Below are 17,901 nucleotides of genomic sequence, written 5' to 3'. Positions count from 1 at the left end.
TTAGAAATGAGTTTGTTCCGTAAACCTTCATCTAAAGTACAATAAAAATTAAAAAAAAAAAATCATTGTTTTTGAGAGGAATAGAAGCAAAACCTGTGTGTCTCTGAGGGGGATTAGGAAACCCTCCCCTCCCCCAACACAGGCAAATAGTCATTGGTGCTGAGGGAGGGGTAGAAGCAAACCCCCGTGTTCCCCAGGTGAGAGGTGGGAAATCACTCCTGCTCAGAATCCTCCATTGATGCAAAGCAGAGGTCTGCTACTGCTGGCGGGAGAGGAAGGAATGTTGAGAAAGGACCAACCCCCAGGTTCAGGCACACAGGGCTTGCCTAAGATTGATATTGGACAAGGACAATGAAACCCCACGCCCCTACAACAAGCCATGCAAAGAGAAAGAAGCAACAGCAATCCGCCATCCAGGTAAGGGCAAGAGCATAGAGAGAGATCCGCTATGTGGTGCTGGTGTGCATGGATAGCTGAAAGCTGAGGGTAGAGCTTGAACACTTAGAAAAGCCCTCTGACACCTCGAGCTCTACTCTAAGCATACAGTAACAGCAGCTGTCCACTGAAGTCTGTAGTGTACTGAAGGAAACAAGAGCAAAAACAAAACTGCAGTCCAGCTCAACTCCTGATTAGATTGACTCAATCCTCATCCTCTGCCACCCACACACATATTAATGGTGTGAAAGAAGAAGAGATATGTCCATTCTCAGGCATAAATTATATTTAACTTAATCTCTCTGTTCTTCTAGACACAATGTCCAGCATTTAATAAAAAGTTTTGAGACACACAAAACTACAAAGAGAAAAAAAAAATCCATTGTCAAGACAAAGCAATCATCAGTTATTTGGCATAATATAGTTCATAAAGTGTATGTTCTACATCCCAATATGTTGAGTAGTGTGTGGGGTCTTAAACGCTTGACAGCAGCCATCTAAGATACAACTGTTGGTCTCTACTTGTCTGGAAAAAAAGAGAAAGAAGGAAACCAATACTTAGAGAAGAAAGTAGACTACAGGGCTAAGTCTACACAAACCACAGCCTCATCAACCCTGAGACCAGAAGAACTAGATGGTATCCAGCTACCACTACTGATCATTCTGATCAGGGCCACAATAGATGGATCCTTACAGAATGGGAGAAAAATGTGAAACAGAACTCGAATTCTTAAAAAGTCCAGACTTATTGGACCAGTTGAGATTAGAGGACTCTCTGAGACTATTGCCCTTGAGGTCACCTTTTAGCTAAATAACAGATTGTCTCATAAAATAAAGAATATCATCCACGAAATGAGCTCCTTAAAAAAAAAAATCATCTGTAGAAGACCAAATGGTCAAAAACTACTCTAAAGCAAAGATAAGACGTTAACGGGACAGGAAAACTAAAGTACTGGAAATGGTACAACCAGAACGGAATGAATGAGGATGATGACACATTGTGAAAAATGTAACCAATATCACTGAATAATTTGTGTAGAAATTGTTAAATGGGAACCTAATTTAGTGTGTAAACTTTCACTTTAAATACAATAAAATGTTATTATTAAAAAAAAAAATGACACAAAGCAATCAATGTAACTGGATTCAAAGATGACCCAGATGTTCCAATGATTAGATAGGAACTCAAACTATATTTAACATATTAAAGGAATCTAGTGGAAAAGGTGGACAACATACATGAGAAGACGGGGAATTTTAGCAGAGAGATAGAAAGTATAACAGTATGTCAAATGTAAATACTATAAATAAAAAAATAGTATCAGAAGGGAAGAATTACTTTGACAGGCTTGTTAGCAGACTAAACCTAGCTGAGGCAACAACTAGCGAACATGAAGAAAAGTCAATAGAAATTATCCAAACTGAAACATAAAAATAAAAAGGAGTGAATTAAACAGAGCAGTACCTCCAAGAGCTACAGAACAAAATCAAAGGGTATAATATGTGTGTAATTAGAGTCCCAGAGGAAAAAAAGAGAGAAAATTAGGGAAAAAACTTTGAAGAGATAATGCCCTCAAATTTTCCAAAATTAACGAAAGACAAGTCATAGATTGAAGAATCCCAAAGAATCCCAAGCAGGATAAAATGACGACAAAAAACTGCTCCCCACCCCTGCCCCCTGCAAAAAAAGAAAACCTAGACAAAAGAGAGTCAAACTGCTGAAAATCAAAGACTAAAAAAAAAATCTCGAAGACAGTGGGAGGAAAGAAACATTACATACAGAAGAACATAGATAAGAACACAGCAGATTTCTCAGAAACTGTGCAAGGCATAAAACAATGGAATAACATCTTTCAAATACTGAAAGAAAACATCTGTCAAACCAGACTTTGATGCCAAATAAAAATACCTTTTAAAAATGAAGGTGAAGTAAGGACCTCAAAGAAAAGTTCTGTGAATTCATTGCCAGCACACCTGTGCCTCAAAAAATGTTAAAGGAAGTTCTTCAGGCCAAAGAAGAAGGATACCAAATGGAAATTAGGATCTACAGAAAAAATAAAGAGGTTGGAAATTAAAAAAAAAAAAAAAAAGTAAATATTAAATATATTTTTCTTATTTTGAATCATGTTTAGACTGTATGTAGAGAATGAATATTTTTGTTAAAAAAGCATAGCATGATTCATAAGTTCATTGCATGATATACAATAAATTTTAATTTTAAGTGGAAAGATTATAAATGAATTTATTATTTATACTTATTTGCATTTTTGAAATAGTCTGCCTTGAGCCTATATTAAATTTGCACACAGAAAAAAGTAGAATATAAATCTTATGTTCTGTTTCAGTATTTTTAAAAGACAATGTAAAGATTTCAAGGGCTCTAAAGTCAAAGAAATTTTATAAGCTAATTGTTGGGAGTAAATAATAACTAAAAAATGAATTTGTTTTGTTTTATAACGCGTTCTCTACTTTTCTTGTTTTACTATATACAGAAAAGGAGGAGACACTGGGAAGGCAGAAAGACTTTTCTCTGATGCACACACCAAATGGTAATAGATCTAACTTTCTAGAGAATAAGGATTAAATAGAAGCCTCCTAGAAGGGTTCTTGATGCTCTACTGTCTGAAGCCTTGGAGCTAGAACCAGATACAGGCCTTGAAGGACTGTCTATTCCAAGAAAACACCCAGGGTGGATCAGAAGACTATTCTCTACATAGTGTAGAAAGAGAGCTCGGAATTGATATTATCTAAATCTCCATGAGAATGATATCTACTTGTACCAAAATGATTTTTATAAAATTTAATCTTGCTTTGACGTCTATATAAAACCCGTTGCCATCGAGTCAATTCTGACTTATAGTAACCCTACAGGACCCTAAGGACAGAGGGAAATCCTGGTGGCATAGCGGTTAAATGCTATGGCTCCTAACCAAAAGGTCCACAGTTCAAATCCACCAGGCGGTCCTTGGAAACTCTATGTGGCAGTGCTGTTTTGTTCTATAGGGTCACTATGAGTCAGAATCAACTTGATGGCAATGGGTTTTTTTTGTTGTTGTTGTTAATAGGACAGAGTAGAACTGCCCCAAAGGGTCCCCAAGGAGCGGCTGGTGGATTCGAACTGCCAACCTTTTCGTTAGCAGCTGAGCTCTTGACCACTGCGCCACCAGGGCTCTGATGTCTATATAATTATTTAAAATTTACATTGAAATTAGCTAAGATTTCTTCTCAACCTTAGTAATTAAGAAATACTTCACTAGGAAAGAATAACTAAGTGCAAAAAAAAAAAAAAAAACAAATGCTACTCTCCTTTGACTTAGTTAATTAAGGCCATGGGGGCCAAGTATTTAGAATTCCAGTCTGGAATCCAGGTGCCATCATCTACGTAACAGGGTTATTGAAAGGATCAGAGATAATGTGTATAAAGACATAAATTAGGCACATAACCCGTTGCTGTTGGGTCGATTCCGACTCATAGCAACCCTATAGGACAGAAAAGAACTGCCCCATGGAGTTTCCAAGGAGCACTGGATTCGAGCCGCCAACCTTTTGCTTAGCAGCCATAGCTCTAAACCACCATGTCACCAGAGATTCCAAGTAGGCACACAGTAGGGAGTTAATAAATGGCAGCTATTTTTGGCCACTGAAGTGAAACAAAGATGCACGATGGTGTCTTTATTGCCATCAACCATGGAGCTGAGATAATACTTTAAAAACAGCATTTCCATTGACACCTGTTGATTAGTATGTCTAACATGCTATTGAGTGAAGTACTCAGGTTCCAGAAATTTGAGGAACTGTCTCCTCATCCTGCCAGGGGAATTTCTCAGACACAGAAATGGACTGTCAATGTGGGGAAGGAAAAATGACCGCAATTGCAGTAGATTTATTTTTAAACACACACACAAGGAAAGGCAAGTTTTCCCAAAGTTCTAGTAGGAAAAGTACCTCTTACAGAGGCAAACAAATGACACTGTGACTTGGAAATTTTTAAAAAGTCAAAACAAGCTCTTGAATTATATGCCACATGAATTTTTCCCTTGCCCCGATTTTTTTAGCCAGTGTAGTGGGGAAATTTTGGTGTTGGTGCTGCAATCTCAGAGTTGAATTACTTCTGTCCTGCATCCCGAGTATAATTCAACTATTTGACTATAGCGACTGAAGTCCCTTCAGGAAGATCAAAGTTCGATGTGCCATTTACTTTTTTTCCAGTTTTTTTTCTGTTGTTGTTGTAAAAATTATTCCATTTACTTTTTTCAAAAAATTTTATTGTACTTTAGGTGAAAGTTTATGGCTCAAGTTAATTTCTCATTCAAAAATTTATACACATATTGTTCCCTGATGCTGCTTGCAATCCCCACAACCTGACAGCACGTTTCCCCTTTCTACTCCAGGTTCCTTGTGTTTATTCATCCTAGCCCTGTCCCTTTCTGTCTTTTCGTCTTGTTTTTGCACAGGAGTTGCCCATTTAGTCTCATGTATTTGATCCTCAAATGTGTTATGTTTTGTTTTATACACCTGTCTAATCTTTGTCTGAAAAGTGGGCTTTGGGAATGGTTTCAGTTAACAAAAGGAATCTAATTAAACACAGTTCACTTGTTCTTAGTTAATGATATCAAGTCCTTGCACCTTAGAGATTCAGAACTGTAATTTCTGACAATTGTAGATAGATGGAAGGAAAATAATTTAAAGAAAAAAAATTTCATTCTCAAAAATTTTATAGAACTAGGGTAAGTTGCACTGGTTTGAGGTAAGCACAAACTGGGAGAGAAGACTCCAGGGCTCAAGAGTTAGCCAAAGTTAGACTGTTCTTCAAAAACAGAAGATAAAATTCAAGGAGAGGAAATATTTATAAAAACAAGGAATGTATTAAAAGAATAAATTAAAGCAAGAAGGTGAAGAGAGGAAAGGATACAAAAGGACAAAAGTCCTCTCCCTTCTCCCCACAAAAAGAGTCTGGATAAGCAAGAGGCTAAATGGCTTTTGTTTTCTAATAAAGCTGGGAGAGAGGACGAACACCAGGGCGCCAACAACACACTGTGACACCAACACACTGTGACAGATGAGGGAAAATGTCCCCATGCAGAGAAGGGCATAAAAGGAGGAACAAAGTTCTCCACCAGGTGAAGAGACAAAGAGTGCCAGGACAGAAAGACGCAAACAGATAAGAGAGGGTGAACCAAAAAACAGATTAATGGGACAGGGACCGAATAACAGGAGCTAGTTTGGTTAACAGTGCCTTGAGTACTGTGCCTTCTTAAGAGCTATCTCTATGGGATCAAATTGGCAACAGCAACTTGAAAGTTTAGATAGGAACTTAGGGGGCAGTGAGTTTATGTTAATGGGGGAGGGACAACTCAGAAAAGGAAGGTGAGAATGGTTGTACAACTCAAAGAATGTAATCAATGTCACTGAATTGTACACGTAGAAACTGTTGAATTGGTATATGTTCTGCTGTGTATGTTCTCGACAACAACAAAAGTATAATAAGTTATATATTAAAAAAAAAGAGCAATGGCTTTTGTCAAAGGAGAGGGAGTCAGGTTAGTTGTGAATCCCCAGATGATTCATCCCACTCCACAAAGAACCCCAAAGTAGAAGATGAAGCTGGTGGGTTAGAGAAATAAAGACGTAGACTTGTAAGCCAAAGACACAAGGGAAAGATTAGTCCAAAGGACCAAGCAACCACAACTACCACAGCCTCCCCGAGGCTGAGTCTAGCACAACTAGAAGGTGCCTGGCTACCACCACCGACTGCCCTGACAGGGATCACAATAGAGGGTACCAGACAGAGTTGGAGAAAAATGTAAAACAAAATTCTAGCTCACACACACACATAAAGATCAGACTTACCGGTCTGACACAGATTGGAGAAACCCCAAGAGTATGGCCCCTGGACACCCTTATAGCTCAGTAATGAAGTCACTCCTGAGGTTCATCCTTCAGCCAAAGATTAGACAGGCCCATAAAACAAAATGAGACTAAAGGGGCACATTAGCCCAGCGGCAAGAACAAGAAGGCAGGAGGGGACAGGAAAGCTGGTCATGGGGAACTCAAGGTCGAGAAGGGGAGAGTGTTGACACATTGTGGCATTTGCAGCCAATGTCGCAAAACAACATGCGTATTAATTGTTTAATGAGAAACTAATTTACTCTGTAAACCTTCATCTGAAGTACAAAAAAAAAAAAAAAAGATGCAGACAATTGTAAACTTTTCTGACTACTCTGCCCTGGCTATATGATGGCCAAAAACAGAGAGGTTAGACAGATATGATTGATACAAAGTCACAATATGGAGGACATCACTGAGAGATATGATACTCATTCATGGGAAAAAAAGACTAATAATAACAGACTAGGAGACTAATGGAAGCCTCAGAAAGATTCTAGCCATTCAAGTGCCTTTCTACCTGGAATGGCGAGATTTATATATTTTCATCTGTTCCCAGGGCTCCAAAATAGAAGTGCTTCCCTCTCCTAATCATTCCATCCATCTCTGCTTAGTTTATGCCATCACCATGGCGATGAGGCAAGGACCTTGCTTTATGTATTTGGACTAGACTGGCATCCTCCTTGGTTACAGTGTGTGCCTATGGCTCCTAAAGGAATTTCTTTCCTAAAATGGGAATTGATGGGACAAGCGGAATATTAGGAGAAAGAGTTTCTGGATTTCATCTTCATTCTGCCATCTCAGAAAAATGACTCAAGATCCCACTTACTACTTGCTACATGGAGTGTAACATTTTGCTCCACAAAAATGTTATAAGACTGAGTAATGCATGATGGTCAATCACTTTGCTTAAGCAAAACAATTAAGTAGCTATGGAAGAGATTAAAAAAGAAAAACACGACAGCTACAATTGAGTCAACTCTGACTCATGGTACCCCATATATGTCAGAGTAGAACTATGCTCCATAGGGTTTCAATGACTGATTTTTCAGGAAGTAGATCGTCAGGCCTTTCTTCTGAGGCACCTCTAGGTGGACTCAAACCTCTAACCTTTTGGTTAGCAGCTGAGTGTGTTAACAGCTTATACACCCTGTTACTCCACGGCCAAGCCATAAAACCAAACCCAGTGCCGTCAAGACGATTCCGACTCATAGCAACCCTATAGACAGAGAAAACTGCCCCATAGGGTTTCCAAGGAGCGCCTGGCGGATTTGAAGTGCCAACCCTTTGGTTAGCAGCTGTAGCACTTAACCGCTATGCCACCAGGGTTTCCTACTCCATGGCAGACATTGTTAATTGCTCATCCCATACTGATTCACCCTTTCTTCCTTAGAAACAAAACCAGTGTTTTATTCAAGGGTGCAGCGTGTTAACCAAAAGGCCACACTTCTGAGATTCTGTCTCACTCCAACAGGCTGGCACTAATCCAAAAAACACAAAATAAGAAATGTTGGAGAGGTTGTGGAGAGACTGGAACACTTACACACTGCTGGTGGAAATATAAAGTGGTACAACCACTTTGGAAATCAATTTGGCACTTCCTTAAAAAGCTAGAAATAGAACTACCATATGATCCAGCAATCCCACTCCTTGGAATATATCCTAGAGAAATAAGAGCCTTTACACGAACAGATACATGCACGCCCATGTTTATTGCAGCACTGTTTACAATAGCAAAAAGATGGAAGCAACCAAGGTGCCCATCAACGGCTGAATGGAAAAATAAATTATGGTATATTCACACAGTGGAATACTACACATCGATAAAGAACAGTGGTGAATCTGTGAAACATTTAATAACATGGAGGAATCTGGAAGGCATTATGCTAGTGAAATTAGTCAGTTGCAAAAGGACAAATATTGTATAAGACCACTATTATAAGAACTCGAGAAATAGTTTAAACAGAGAAGAAAATATTCTTTGATGGTTATGAGAGGGCGGAGGGAGGCAGGAGGGAGGGGGAAGGGAGGGGGTATAAACTAATTAGATAGTAGATAAGATCTACTTTAGGTGATGGGAAAGACAACACACAATACATGAGAAGTCAGCACAACTGGACTAAACGAAAAGCAAAGAAGTTTCCTGAATAAGCTGAATACTTCAAAGGCCAGTGTAGCAGTGGCAAGGGTTTGGGGACCATGGTTTCAGGGGATATCTAAGTCAATTGGCATAATAAAATCTATTAAGAAAACATTCTATACCCCACTTTGGAGAGTGGTGTCTGGGGTCTTAAATGCTAGCAAGTGGCCATTTAAGATGCATCAATTGGTCTCAACCCACCTGGAGCAAAGGAGAATGAAGAACACTGAGGACACAAGCTAAGTATGAGCCCAAGAGACAGAAAGGGCCATAAAAATGAGAGGCTACATCAGCCTGAGACCAGAAGAACTAGATGGTGCCCAGCTACAACCGATGACTGCCCTAACAGGGAACACAACAGAGAACCCCTGAGGGAGCAGGAGAGAAGTGGGATGCAGATCCCAAATTTTCATAAAAAGACCAGACTTAATGGTCTGACTGAGACTAGAAGGACCCCAGTGGTCCCAGCCCCCAGACCTTCTGTTAGCCCAAGACAAGAACCATTCCCAAAGCCAACTCTTCAGACAGGGATTGGATTGGATGACAGGACAGAAAAAGATGCTGGTGAAGAATGAGCTTCTTGGACCAAGCAGACACTTGAGACTAGGTTGGCATCTCCTATCTGGAGGGAGATGAGAGGGCAGAGGGGGTCAGAAGCTGGCAAGATGGAGATGAAAAGAGAGGATAAAGGGAAGGAGTGGACTGTCTGGTTAAGGGGAGAGCAATTAGGAGTATATTGCAAGGTATTTAGCAAGGTGTATATAAATTTTTGTATGAGAAACTGAGTTGATTTGTAAACTTTCACTTAAAGCACAATTTAAAAAAAAAAATTTTTTTAATTAAAAAAAAAAACCACACTTCCTGGCTTCCTTTGAGCCCAGATATGGACAATGAGAGGTACGAAGAAAGGTTGTGTGAGTCTTCTAGGAAGGCTCCATAAAGGCAACAGACTAAATGGAACAGTCGGTGGTCCCCTTTGCCTCTCCCCCTTTCCTTCTGGTTGGTGCTCCAGTGGTCAACATGGACCATGAAATAACACCGAGAATGAAAGTCACACACTAAGGATAGTGGTGCAGAAAGATAAAAGGATCCTACTTGTCTACTGACCCTGTGGTGCCACTATACCCACCTGGACTGTTCACTCCAGAACTCTTTTATATGTAAGAGAAATAAATGTTTATCTTAATTAAGCCAAACAGAACTCCTAACCAAGAGACCTACTCTCAGCCTTATGAGTGGCTCACTTCTAACTCACCCCTAAAATTTGCAGGGCTCAGGTCAAGAGTACAAGCACTGACGGAGGCCCCTAACCTGTGGCTCACCCATTTCTCTCCCTACTCCTAGCTTGGCCCACTTTGTGTGGACATCTTACTTCACACTTCTAAACTTGTCCCTGGCTCTAATAGTATCCCTTGGCCACTCTTCATGCCTAGGGTGCACACACTTCCTGACAGTAGGGCGGGTCCCAGGAAGAGGCTGGTATAGACTCAGAGTGGGCTCAGGGTCATTTGGGCAGAGAATTCTGGGATCTCAGGCCAATGTACCTCATATGCAGCCACCACCCAGCTGACAGTGCAGGCGTGTGTGTTGTTATGATGCTGAATAAGTTTCAGTGGAGCTTCCAGACTAAGACAGAGTAGGAAGAAAGGCCTGGTGATCTACTTCTGAAAATCAGCCAGTGAAAACCTTACAGATCACAGTGGTCCTATCTGAAGCCAATCATGGGGATAGCGCATGACCAGGTAGCATTTCATTCCATGGTGCGTGGTGTCCCCATGAGTCAGGGGCCAACTCAACAGCCACTAACAATAACGATAAAAACAAAGAACCTGGGGCATGGTCTAGAAGGGAGAGTGGGCTCCAGGTGACATGTCCTTTTGGCTCTGTGAGCTCCTCATCCTGTAGGGAGAAGTACGGCCCTTTAAAGCTCAGGGCCTATGGCAGGGGCTCTAGTTGCCAGATTCTAAGGGTGATACCACTTGTTTCTCTCCCTTTCACCTCCCAACGCCTGTCTTTTGGTCATTCACAGCTTGACACTAGAGTAAAACTTGAAGTAGTCCAGTTAACTACTTATTGTAACAGACTTGGTGAAATAATCTTTTAGGGGAAAAGTCTGGAACTACAGCTTGAACTGTGTTGTTCTCCTATTATCCTTAATGCTACTATCTTCTCTCTTCCTCTAGAATGGATAATAGAAAGTTGGTTGTGATTAAGCTTTTCTCGGGTAAACTGTCATGAGGATAACTAAACACAAGTTTATGGATCAACTGCAGCATTTCTGCTAGTGTACTGAGTGAACTGAAGGAGGAGTCCCTACATTTGTCAACTCTGTCATTTACACAGCCCCCCTGTTTGAGGTGCTTTTCTGGATCTTTTTGGACAAACGTTGCACACTTCAGAGGGTGTGGAGCCAGCTACAAACCTGGCCTCCACAAACTGAAACAGGGAATGTTGTCCTGAGAGAGCCATATATGAGCAAGTAGGAATTCTGCCCAGGAGAAGAACTCTCTAAGGTGCCACTGGGCCCCCAAAACAGCTGGGTACCTTTCTGTTACTCAGGAAGCCCTCCACTGAGCCCAGGATGGCAAAGGCTGAGACCTGAGGTGACAGTGCTAATGACAACGGAGCTGCCCCTTCCAGCTCACAGTCCATTCCTGTAAGCCATCTGTCTCCTCCATGTGACCTGACTGGCAAGACTGGTAGAGCCAGTTTCATGAACAGGACAATACCTAAACAACTGCATTATCTCTGTGTATTTTGGAAGCTTCTTTTGTTTACTTCAGTGATTCTTACACCTTATTTTGGAACCCAGATCTCTGTATTCTCAAGGCTGGATAATTACCAAAGGGCACAAGTGCTCATCCACATATCAGAGAATTGCTGTAGCCCCTTTCAAACAGCAACATATAAGCGAAAGAGCACCGAGCAAGTAATCTGAGTCGTGAGTACTTCTAGCCCCAAGTTTCTATATAAGTTCTGTTCATCAATTTCCTCACAGGCAGGGGCAGGTTATCCAACAGGCAAGGTAAGCACAGTGCTTACCTTGCTTACCAGACCACATGTAGTGAACAATTTCACATTAGTTTCACCACATCAAAGATTCTGCTTCTAGGAATGGCTACCATCTGTCTCTCTCCCAACCCCGAAGCACCTTCCTATAGAATCAAAGCCTCTTTACAAATTTATAGTCCCAGACGAAGGTGGATTACCCAGTAAACAAGGTAAGCACAGGCTTACTTGTGCTTACTTACTAATCCGTAGTGCACAATTTCAAATGGGTTTCACCACATCACTGTGGTGGTGAGGGGACCTCTCTGTGTTTCCATGGTGCCCTATTAGAGCACGCCTCTCACTAGGATGTAACCCAACCAAAACCAAACCCACTGCCATTGAGTCGATTCTGACTCATAGCAACCCTATAGGACAGGGTAGAACTGCCCCATAGAGTTTCCAAGGAGCGCCTGGCGGATTTGAACTGCTGACCTTTTGGTTAGCAGCCATAGCACTTAACCACTACGCCTCCAGGGTTTCCCTCTAGGGTGTAAGTGTAAGTTAAGTTGTGTGTGTTTCCCAATAGTCTGCAGGTCCTGGGATGACAGGGGCCTATCTCTAAGGCTGAATCCTCAGCACCAACTCCTGGCAGGAGCCCAATAATATGCATGAAATGATGAAATGGGTGGATGGTTTCCGACAGCCTCAGCCCTCTTTGGTGGCTGGACTGGAGATGAAAGATGTTCCTGGATGACTACGTAGGGATCTCGCGGGAATCGTCTCTGTTTTGCTGCCTGCATTGACAGATAGTGTTTATACATACCTACCCAAAGTACACACCAAATGAATCGGGTTATTACACTTTTTGGAGGGGAGAGATAAAAATAAATAAATAAACATTCTATTTTTATGGTCCGAGAAACCTAGACTATTATACCCTTCTCAGTTCTCATTAATAAAATAGAAGATCTTTTGCCTTCTCATCTGCTCTCTTCAAATTAATTTAAGGTTTCACTGTCCCAAAGTGTTACTAATTATACAGCAGCATCATTTATATCCCCAAAATTAGAAACGGCATACGGATCCAGCCGCAGAGTGATGGTTAGATAAACTACAACACAATCAACTGATGCAGCCCTTGACAATGGTGCCTACAATATAATCTGAAGTTAAAAGGTGAGACATAAAATGACCTACGCTGTGTGACTGCCATCATGCAAAAAAAACAAATATCTGCATAAAAATAGAAGGAAATACCATAAAATGTTAATATGGCCATGTTTATATGTTAGCACTATGGATGCTCTTTCCCTATTTCTACTTTGCAGACTATTTCATATTTTCTTTAATGACCTTTAATATTTTCTTCTCAGAGCAAAAAAAAAAAAAATCAAAATCAACAAATCATTTGATTGTTCATTTAAAACATCTTGTTCTTTTCTGCTATAAAATTTTTGGCTATTGATACTTGCTGCGTCCGTGGGAAAGAGCTGCACTGAGGAGCACTGGAAAGGCCCTACGGTTAAACCAACAGAGCAGTAGATGGGGACACGCAGAATCTTCTAGACTAGCAATGGCCTGATTAATAATCACTGACATTCACTAAACTATGTGCCCAGCATTCTACATATATTTTTTAAATTACATCTTCGTATAAACTGTAGGAGACAGGTATTACCGTTACTTCCCTTTTATAGATGAAATCAGACTCAGAGAGGTTAATTAATTTGCTAGTAGGAGCCACAGGGCTTGACCGCAGGCCAGCTCTCTCCAAGGTCTGCCATTTTGTCACCACCCTACTGCCCCCTCCAGCGTAAAGGAGAGGCTGAGGAGAGACGGAGCAGGTCTCTAAGCAGTACTTCCTTTCATGCAAGATCTCTTGTGTCAGACAAAGGCACAGCCTCCATTGCCATTTTCGGCCTGAGCAGGAGTCTCCTCAGATAAGTCCTCAACTGACTCCTGCCTGACTAGTGGAGATGGTCTCCAGTAACCACTTATTCATCTTATTGTCTCAAGTCTCTAACCAGTGTGCGATCCATGGATTGTCCCTCTTTGCACATAAATCCATTGCTCTATGGCACAAGGCCATTTATAAATGCTGCCATCACAGCCAAGGGCCCTAGGTGGTACAAACGGTTTTTGCTCAACTGCTAACCTAAGGTTGATGGTTCAAATCCACCCAGCAGTGCTGCAGAAGAAAAGGCCTTACAATTTGCTTCCTTTAAGATTACAACCAAAGAAAACCTTATGGAGCAGTTCTACTCTGCAACACATGGGGTCACCATAAGTCAGAATCAATGTGATGGCAACTAACAACAACTACAACAACCACCACTGAGGCCAATTTTGCAGGCTTAGATACAATTTTGGAGACACAGATACAGTACATGCCAGCTTCCTAGTTAAAAGATGAACAAGGGTCACTATCTACTTGGCAACATAGTTATAGACAATCTTTCTTCATGTGCTTGTTGAAAGTCAATTCACCCTGCCAAAGCTGACTGACCAGGGCAGATTATCCAATAGGCAAGGTAAGCACGGTGCTTACCTGGCTTACCAGACCGTGTGTAGTGAACAATTTCACATGGGTTTCACCACATCCAAGATTCTGCTTCTTAGGTGTGGCCAGCATCTATCTTTCTCCCAGCCCCACAGCACCTTCCTACAGAATCAAAGCCTCTTTTCAAATTTACAATCCCCGACACGGTGGGATGACCCAGTAAGCAAGTTAAGCGATGTGGTGAAAAACATATGAACTTGTTCACTACAGATTAGTAAGTAAGCAGAAGTAAGCCTATGCTTACCTTGCTTACTGGGTCATCCACCCCTGCCACTGACTGAATAGGGTCAGCTGACGCCATGAGGACACATAACACTTTGAGGCTCTGTTTTACCATCTCATTTTCTCTACGCAGAAGCCTACTGGTGTAACATTTCTAGCAGTGCAGGAAGAGCAGGCTTCACCACAGAAGAATTCCAGGAGAAAAGACCTGAACCCCTGGAGAAGTCCAGACCTGCTGGAGTCAAGTGTGTCACAAAAATAAAGCAAGTCCCCCCATCCCCATACCCAGGAACTGTGAATGAGGGCTGGGGGATGGGAGATGACAGACCTCATTTCATGAAATCAGTCATGCAGATCTGCCCGAAAGAAATGGCACCAGGCTTAAGGGAAATCCATTGCAAATTACAACTAAAAACAAAAGTGTGACACAATGGAAATAATGAGAACGCTGACACACTGTAAAACCTGTAACAAATGGCATGAAACAATTTGTATAAAAATTTTTTAAGGGGAAGCTAATTTGCTATGCAAACTTTCACCTAAAACACAATAAAATGTTATTTAAAAACAAAAACAAATGTGTGACCAGGGCAGGGAACACTTAATGAGGAACAGGAAATGAATAAACAGAGATAAATCCTAAAAATAAGACCAAATCCATAGGGTAAGTGTTGTGAGAAGAACTACTTGGGGCTATTATTGTACCCCACTGTGCTATCTGTTTCTTTGACCTGTTCCCTAAGGACAAACCTCTATGGTATCTGTTCACTTACTTCCTCTGGAACCGGACCACGGGATCAGCAAGCAGGTCAGTGACGTCAAGCATCCTCCCCTTCTCAATGACATCTCGATGCTTTCGAACAAACAGCCACCCAATATGGGAGAAGAAGAAGCCCCGGCGGGCATTGTGGGGATCAGCATCTGTCTCTGAGTACTTGTGGTGGACTCGGTGGTCCCTGGACCATTCAAAGATGTCATTCTGCAGAGAGAAAGGAAGCCTGAATGAATACACAAAAAACCCTAGTACCTTTTTGGAAAGCTTCTCAGAATCCCTCTCGCTATCCCTCACCCTACCAGTCCTCTCTGCTCACATCCCCTGCTCTGCTTTCCTCCCATCTTCAATCTCAAAATCAATCCCTTGGGTTGGTCTGGGCTGGTTTTCTTGGAACAAGAGCAAATTCCCACTTGCAAGGACCCCAGCTTATATTTGGGTTGTGCCCACTGCAGGAGGTTCAGGCTTGTTGCATGGCCTGAAAGAAAACTCTGGTGGGGGTGCTGTTGAAGTCTCCTGGGAGATAAATTACGCTAGAGAGAGAGTCAGGCTTGGGATGAAGTATTGGTTGTCGGAGTTGAGGAGCAACCTTGAGTATGAAACGTTGTTGGTTTCTAGCCTGGCTCTCTCTTCCCTCACTCTCTTACTTTGATGGCCTTCATGTCCAACTCTTGTAGAGTAGGAAGCTAGTAACTAAAAACCCAAATGGCTGCTTTACCAAATCTTTGTAAAACACCAAGGCACAAATAGCACTGCCTTTTAGGGCTGCTCTAACAGAATGCAATAGAAAGAGAGAGGAGGTGACTTTGGCTCCTAGAGGAATCCAGTGTACTTGGCAGTATCTGCCAAGTGGAGAAGCAGCAATGACTGATGGGGCAGGGCAGCACTCACTGGAATCCCAAGAGAGACGCAGATCCCTAAGGGAGAAGAAGTACCAGGGTCCAGAGGGGTTGCCAAATCCACAGAGTCAGAGTGGGCTCAGGTACACATGTGAGACATACACTGAGGCTCCCTGACCCGCTTACGATGGGGAAGGTAAGAGGGTGTCTGGCTGATGGAGGTCCTGGGTGAGCTCTCAGATGCAAGAATTGATGACACTGATTGCCCTGGTGGCGCAGTATTAAGAGCCTGGCTGCTAACCAAAAAGTCGGCAGTTTGAATCCACCAGCCCCTCCCTGGAAAGCCTATGGGGCAGTTCTACTTTGTCCTATAGGGTTGCTATGAGTCAGAATCGACTCGACGGCAATGGGTTTGGTTTTCGGTTTGTAGTCTGCTATAATTAATGAAACCTCATCTATAGCCAAGAAGGTCCCTGGGTAGCACAAACAGTTTATTCTCAGCTACTAACCTAAAGGTTGGCGGTTTAAACACACCTAGAGGCACCACAGAAAAAAGACCTGGCAATATGCTTCTGAAAGGCCATGGCCTTGAAAACCCTCTGGAGTGCAGTTCTACTCTATAACACATGGGCTTCCATACGTTGGAATCAGCTCAGTGGCAATGGGTTTGGTTTTTTGTTTAGCCATAGGTCAGTAAGATCCATAGACTTTGAATTTACACTAGGTGTTCTTATGTGGCAAGGATTTTAAAACTTTGAGAAGAACATTAGATTAGGAAATAGTGCGTTTGATATGAAAACTAATCTGAAAATAAAAATGAACTTAAATAGTGTATAAGCTTTTTTTTTTTTTTAACAATAATGGTAGCAATGTTTTACACCATAATATTCAGTATTTTTTTTTTTGGATTCAGTACTTAGTAATGTTTCATTAGGAATCTGTCATTTCACAGACTTCACTGACTTCATTCTGCTGATGAGAAGTGAGGGCACTGTTTTAGCCTCAAATGTCCAGGGATTTTTTTTTAACACAAAGGGGGTTCACTGAGTTTTTAGTTTCTCTGGCTCACCCAACACTGCTAAAAAACCACTCAAACTTGTTCATCCCATAGCACCCCTGAAAAGTTTCAAAATGTGATTGACCCTAAGGTAAAGGGGGGGAGTCCCTGGCTAGTGCAAATGCTTAATGCACTTGGCTGCTAACTGAAAGGTTGGAGGTTCGAGTCCACTCAGAGGCACCTCAGAAGTCCTGGCGATCTACTTCCAAAAACTCAGCCACTGAAAGCCCTATGGAGCATAGCTCTACTCTGACACGCATGGGGTCCCCATGGGTCAGAATTAACTTGATGGCAACTGGTGGTAGTGGTAGGTAAAGGGACAGAGAGAGGAGGAGATAGAAAGCCTATACTTGGCTTTGAATAGGAAGAGAAGAAGGGTGCCTGGCAGTCTGTGTAGGGCAAAAACCATAGCCTGGCTTACCAGGTAAGAAGCAAGTCTTTAGATTTTAGCAGTGTATTCAAACGCAGTAGTTGGACAGAGTGAAACATTTTATTACTTACAATCATAGAATTTGGAGTTGAGAAGGAATTTAAAATGTCAGTCAAGACTACTGCAGTCCAAGGAAAAAATTTTTTTTCTTTTGCATTAGTTTATTGCCTTTTTTGCAGTACTCATCTGACCAGGGGTGGATTACTCAATAAACCAAAAAAACACCAAACCCACTGCCATAGAGTCGATTCCAACTTATAGCAACCCTAGAGGACAGAGTAGAGCTGCCCATTCAGTGCCTGGTGGATTCCAACAGCCTACCTTTTAGTTAGCAGCCATAGCTCTTAACCACTATGCCACCAGGGTTTCCAGATTAGTCAACAGGCAAGGTAAAATTGCTTACCAGATCATCTGTAGCAGATAATGTCATGTTGTTTCACCACATCAACGATCTGCTTCTAGGTATCTGTCTCTCTCCCAACCCCACAGCACCTTCCTACAGAATCAAAGCCTCTTTTCAAATTTACAATTCCTAACAGGGGTAGATTACCCAGTAAACAAGGTAAGGA

The 17,901-nt window shown here is 41.7% G+C and overlaps 1 protein-coding gene across 1 annotated transcript in view; it reads right to left on the bottom strand.

Moving 5' to 3' along the window:
• The window catches only part of SCD5 (stearoyl-CoA desaturase 5), a 165,430-nt gene that overhangs the window by 32,685 nt on the left and 114,844 nt on the right, over positions 1-17,901 (bottom strand). Inside the window, exon 3 of the mRNA XM_003414120.4 lies at positions 15,008-15,213. Within this exon, the coding sequence (XP_003414168.2) occupies positions 15,008-15,213 (206 nt within the window). The remainder of the gene's footprint in view (positions 1-15,007; positions 15,214-17,901) is intronic.

Source organism: Loxodonta africana, chromosome 5, assembly GCF_030014295.1.
Source record: "Loxodonta africana isolate mLoxAfr1 chromosome 5, mLoxAfr1.hap2, whole genome shotgun sequence".
Lineage (NCBI taxonomy): Eukaryota > Metazoa > Chordata > Mammalia > Proboscidea > Elephantidae > Loxodonta > Loxodonta africana.
This window is presented reverse-complemented; position numbering and strand designations above follow the sequence as displayed.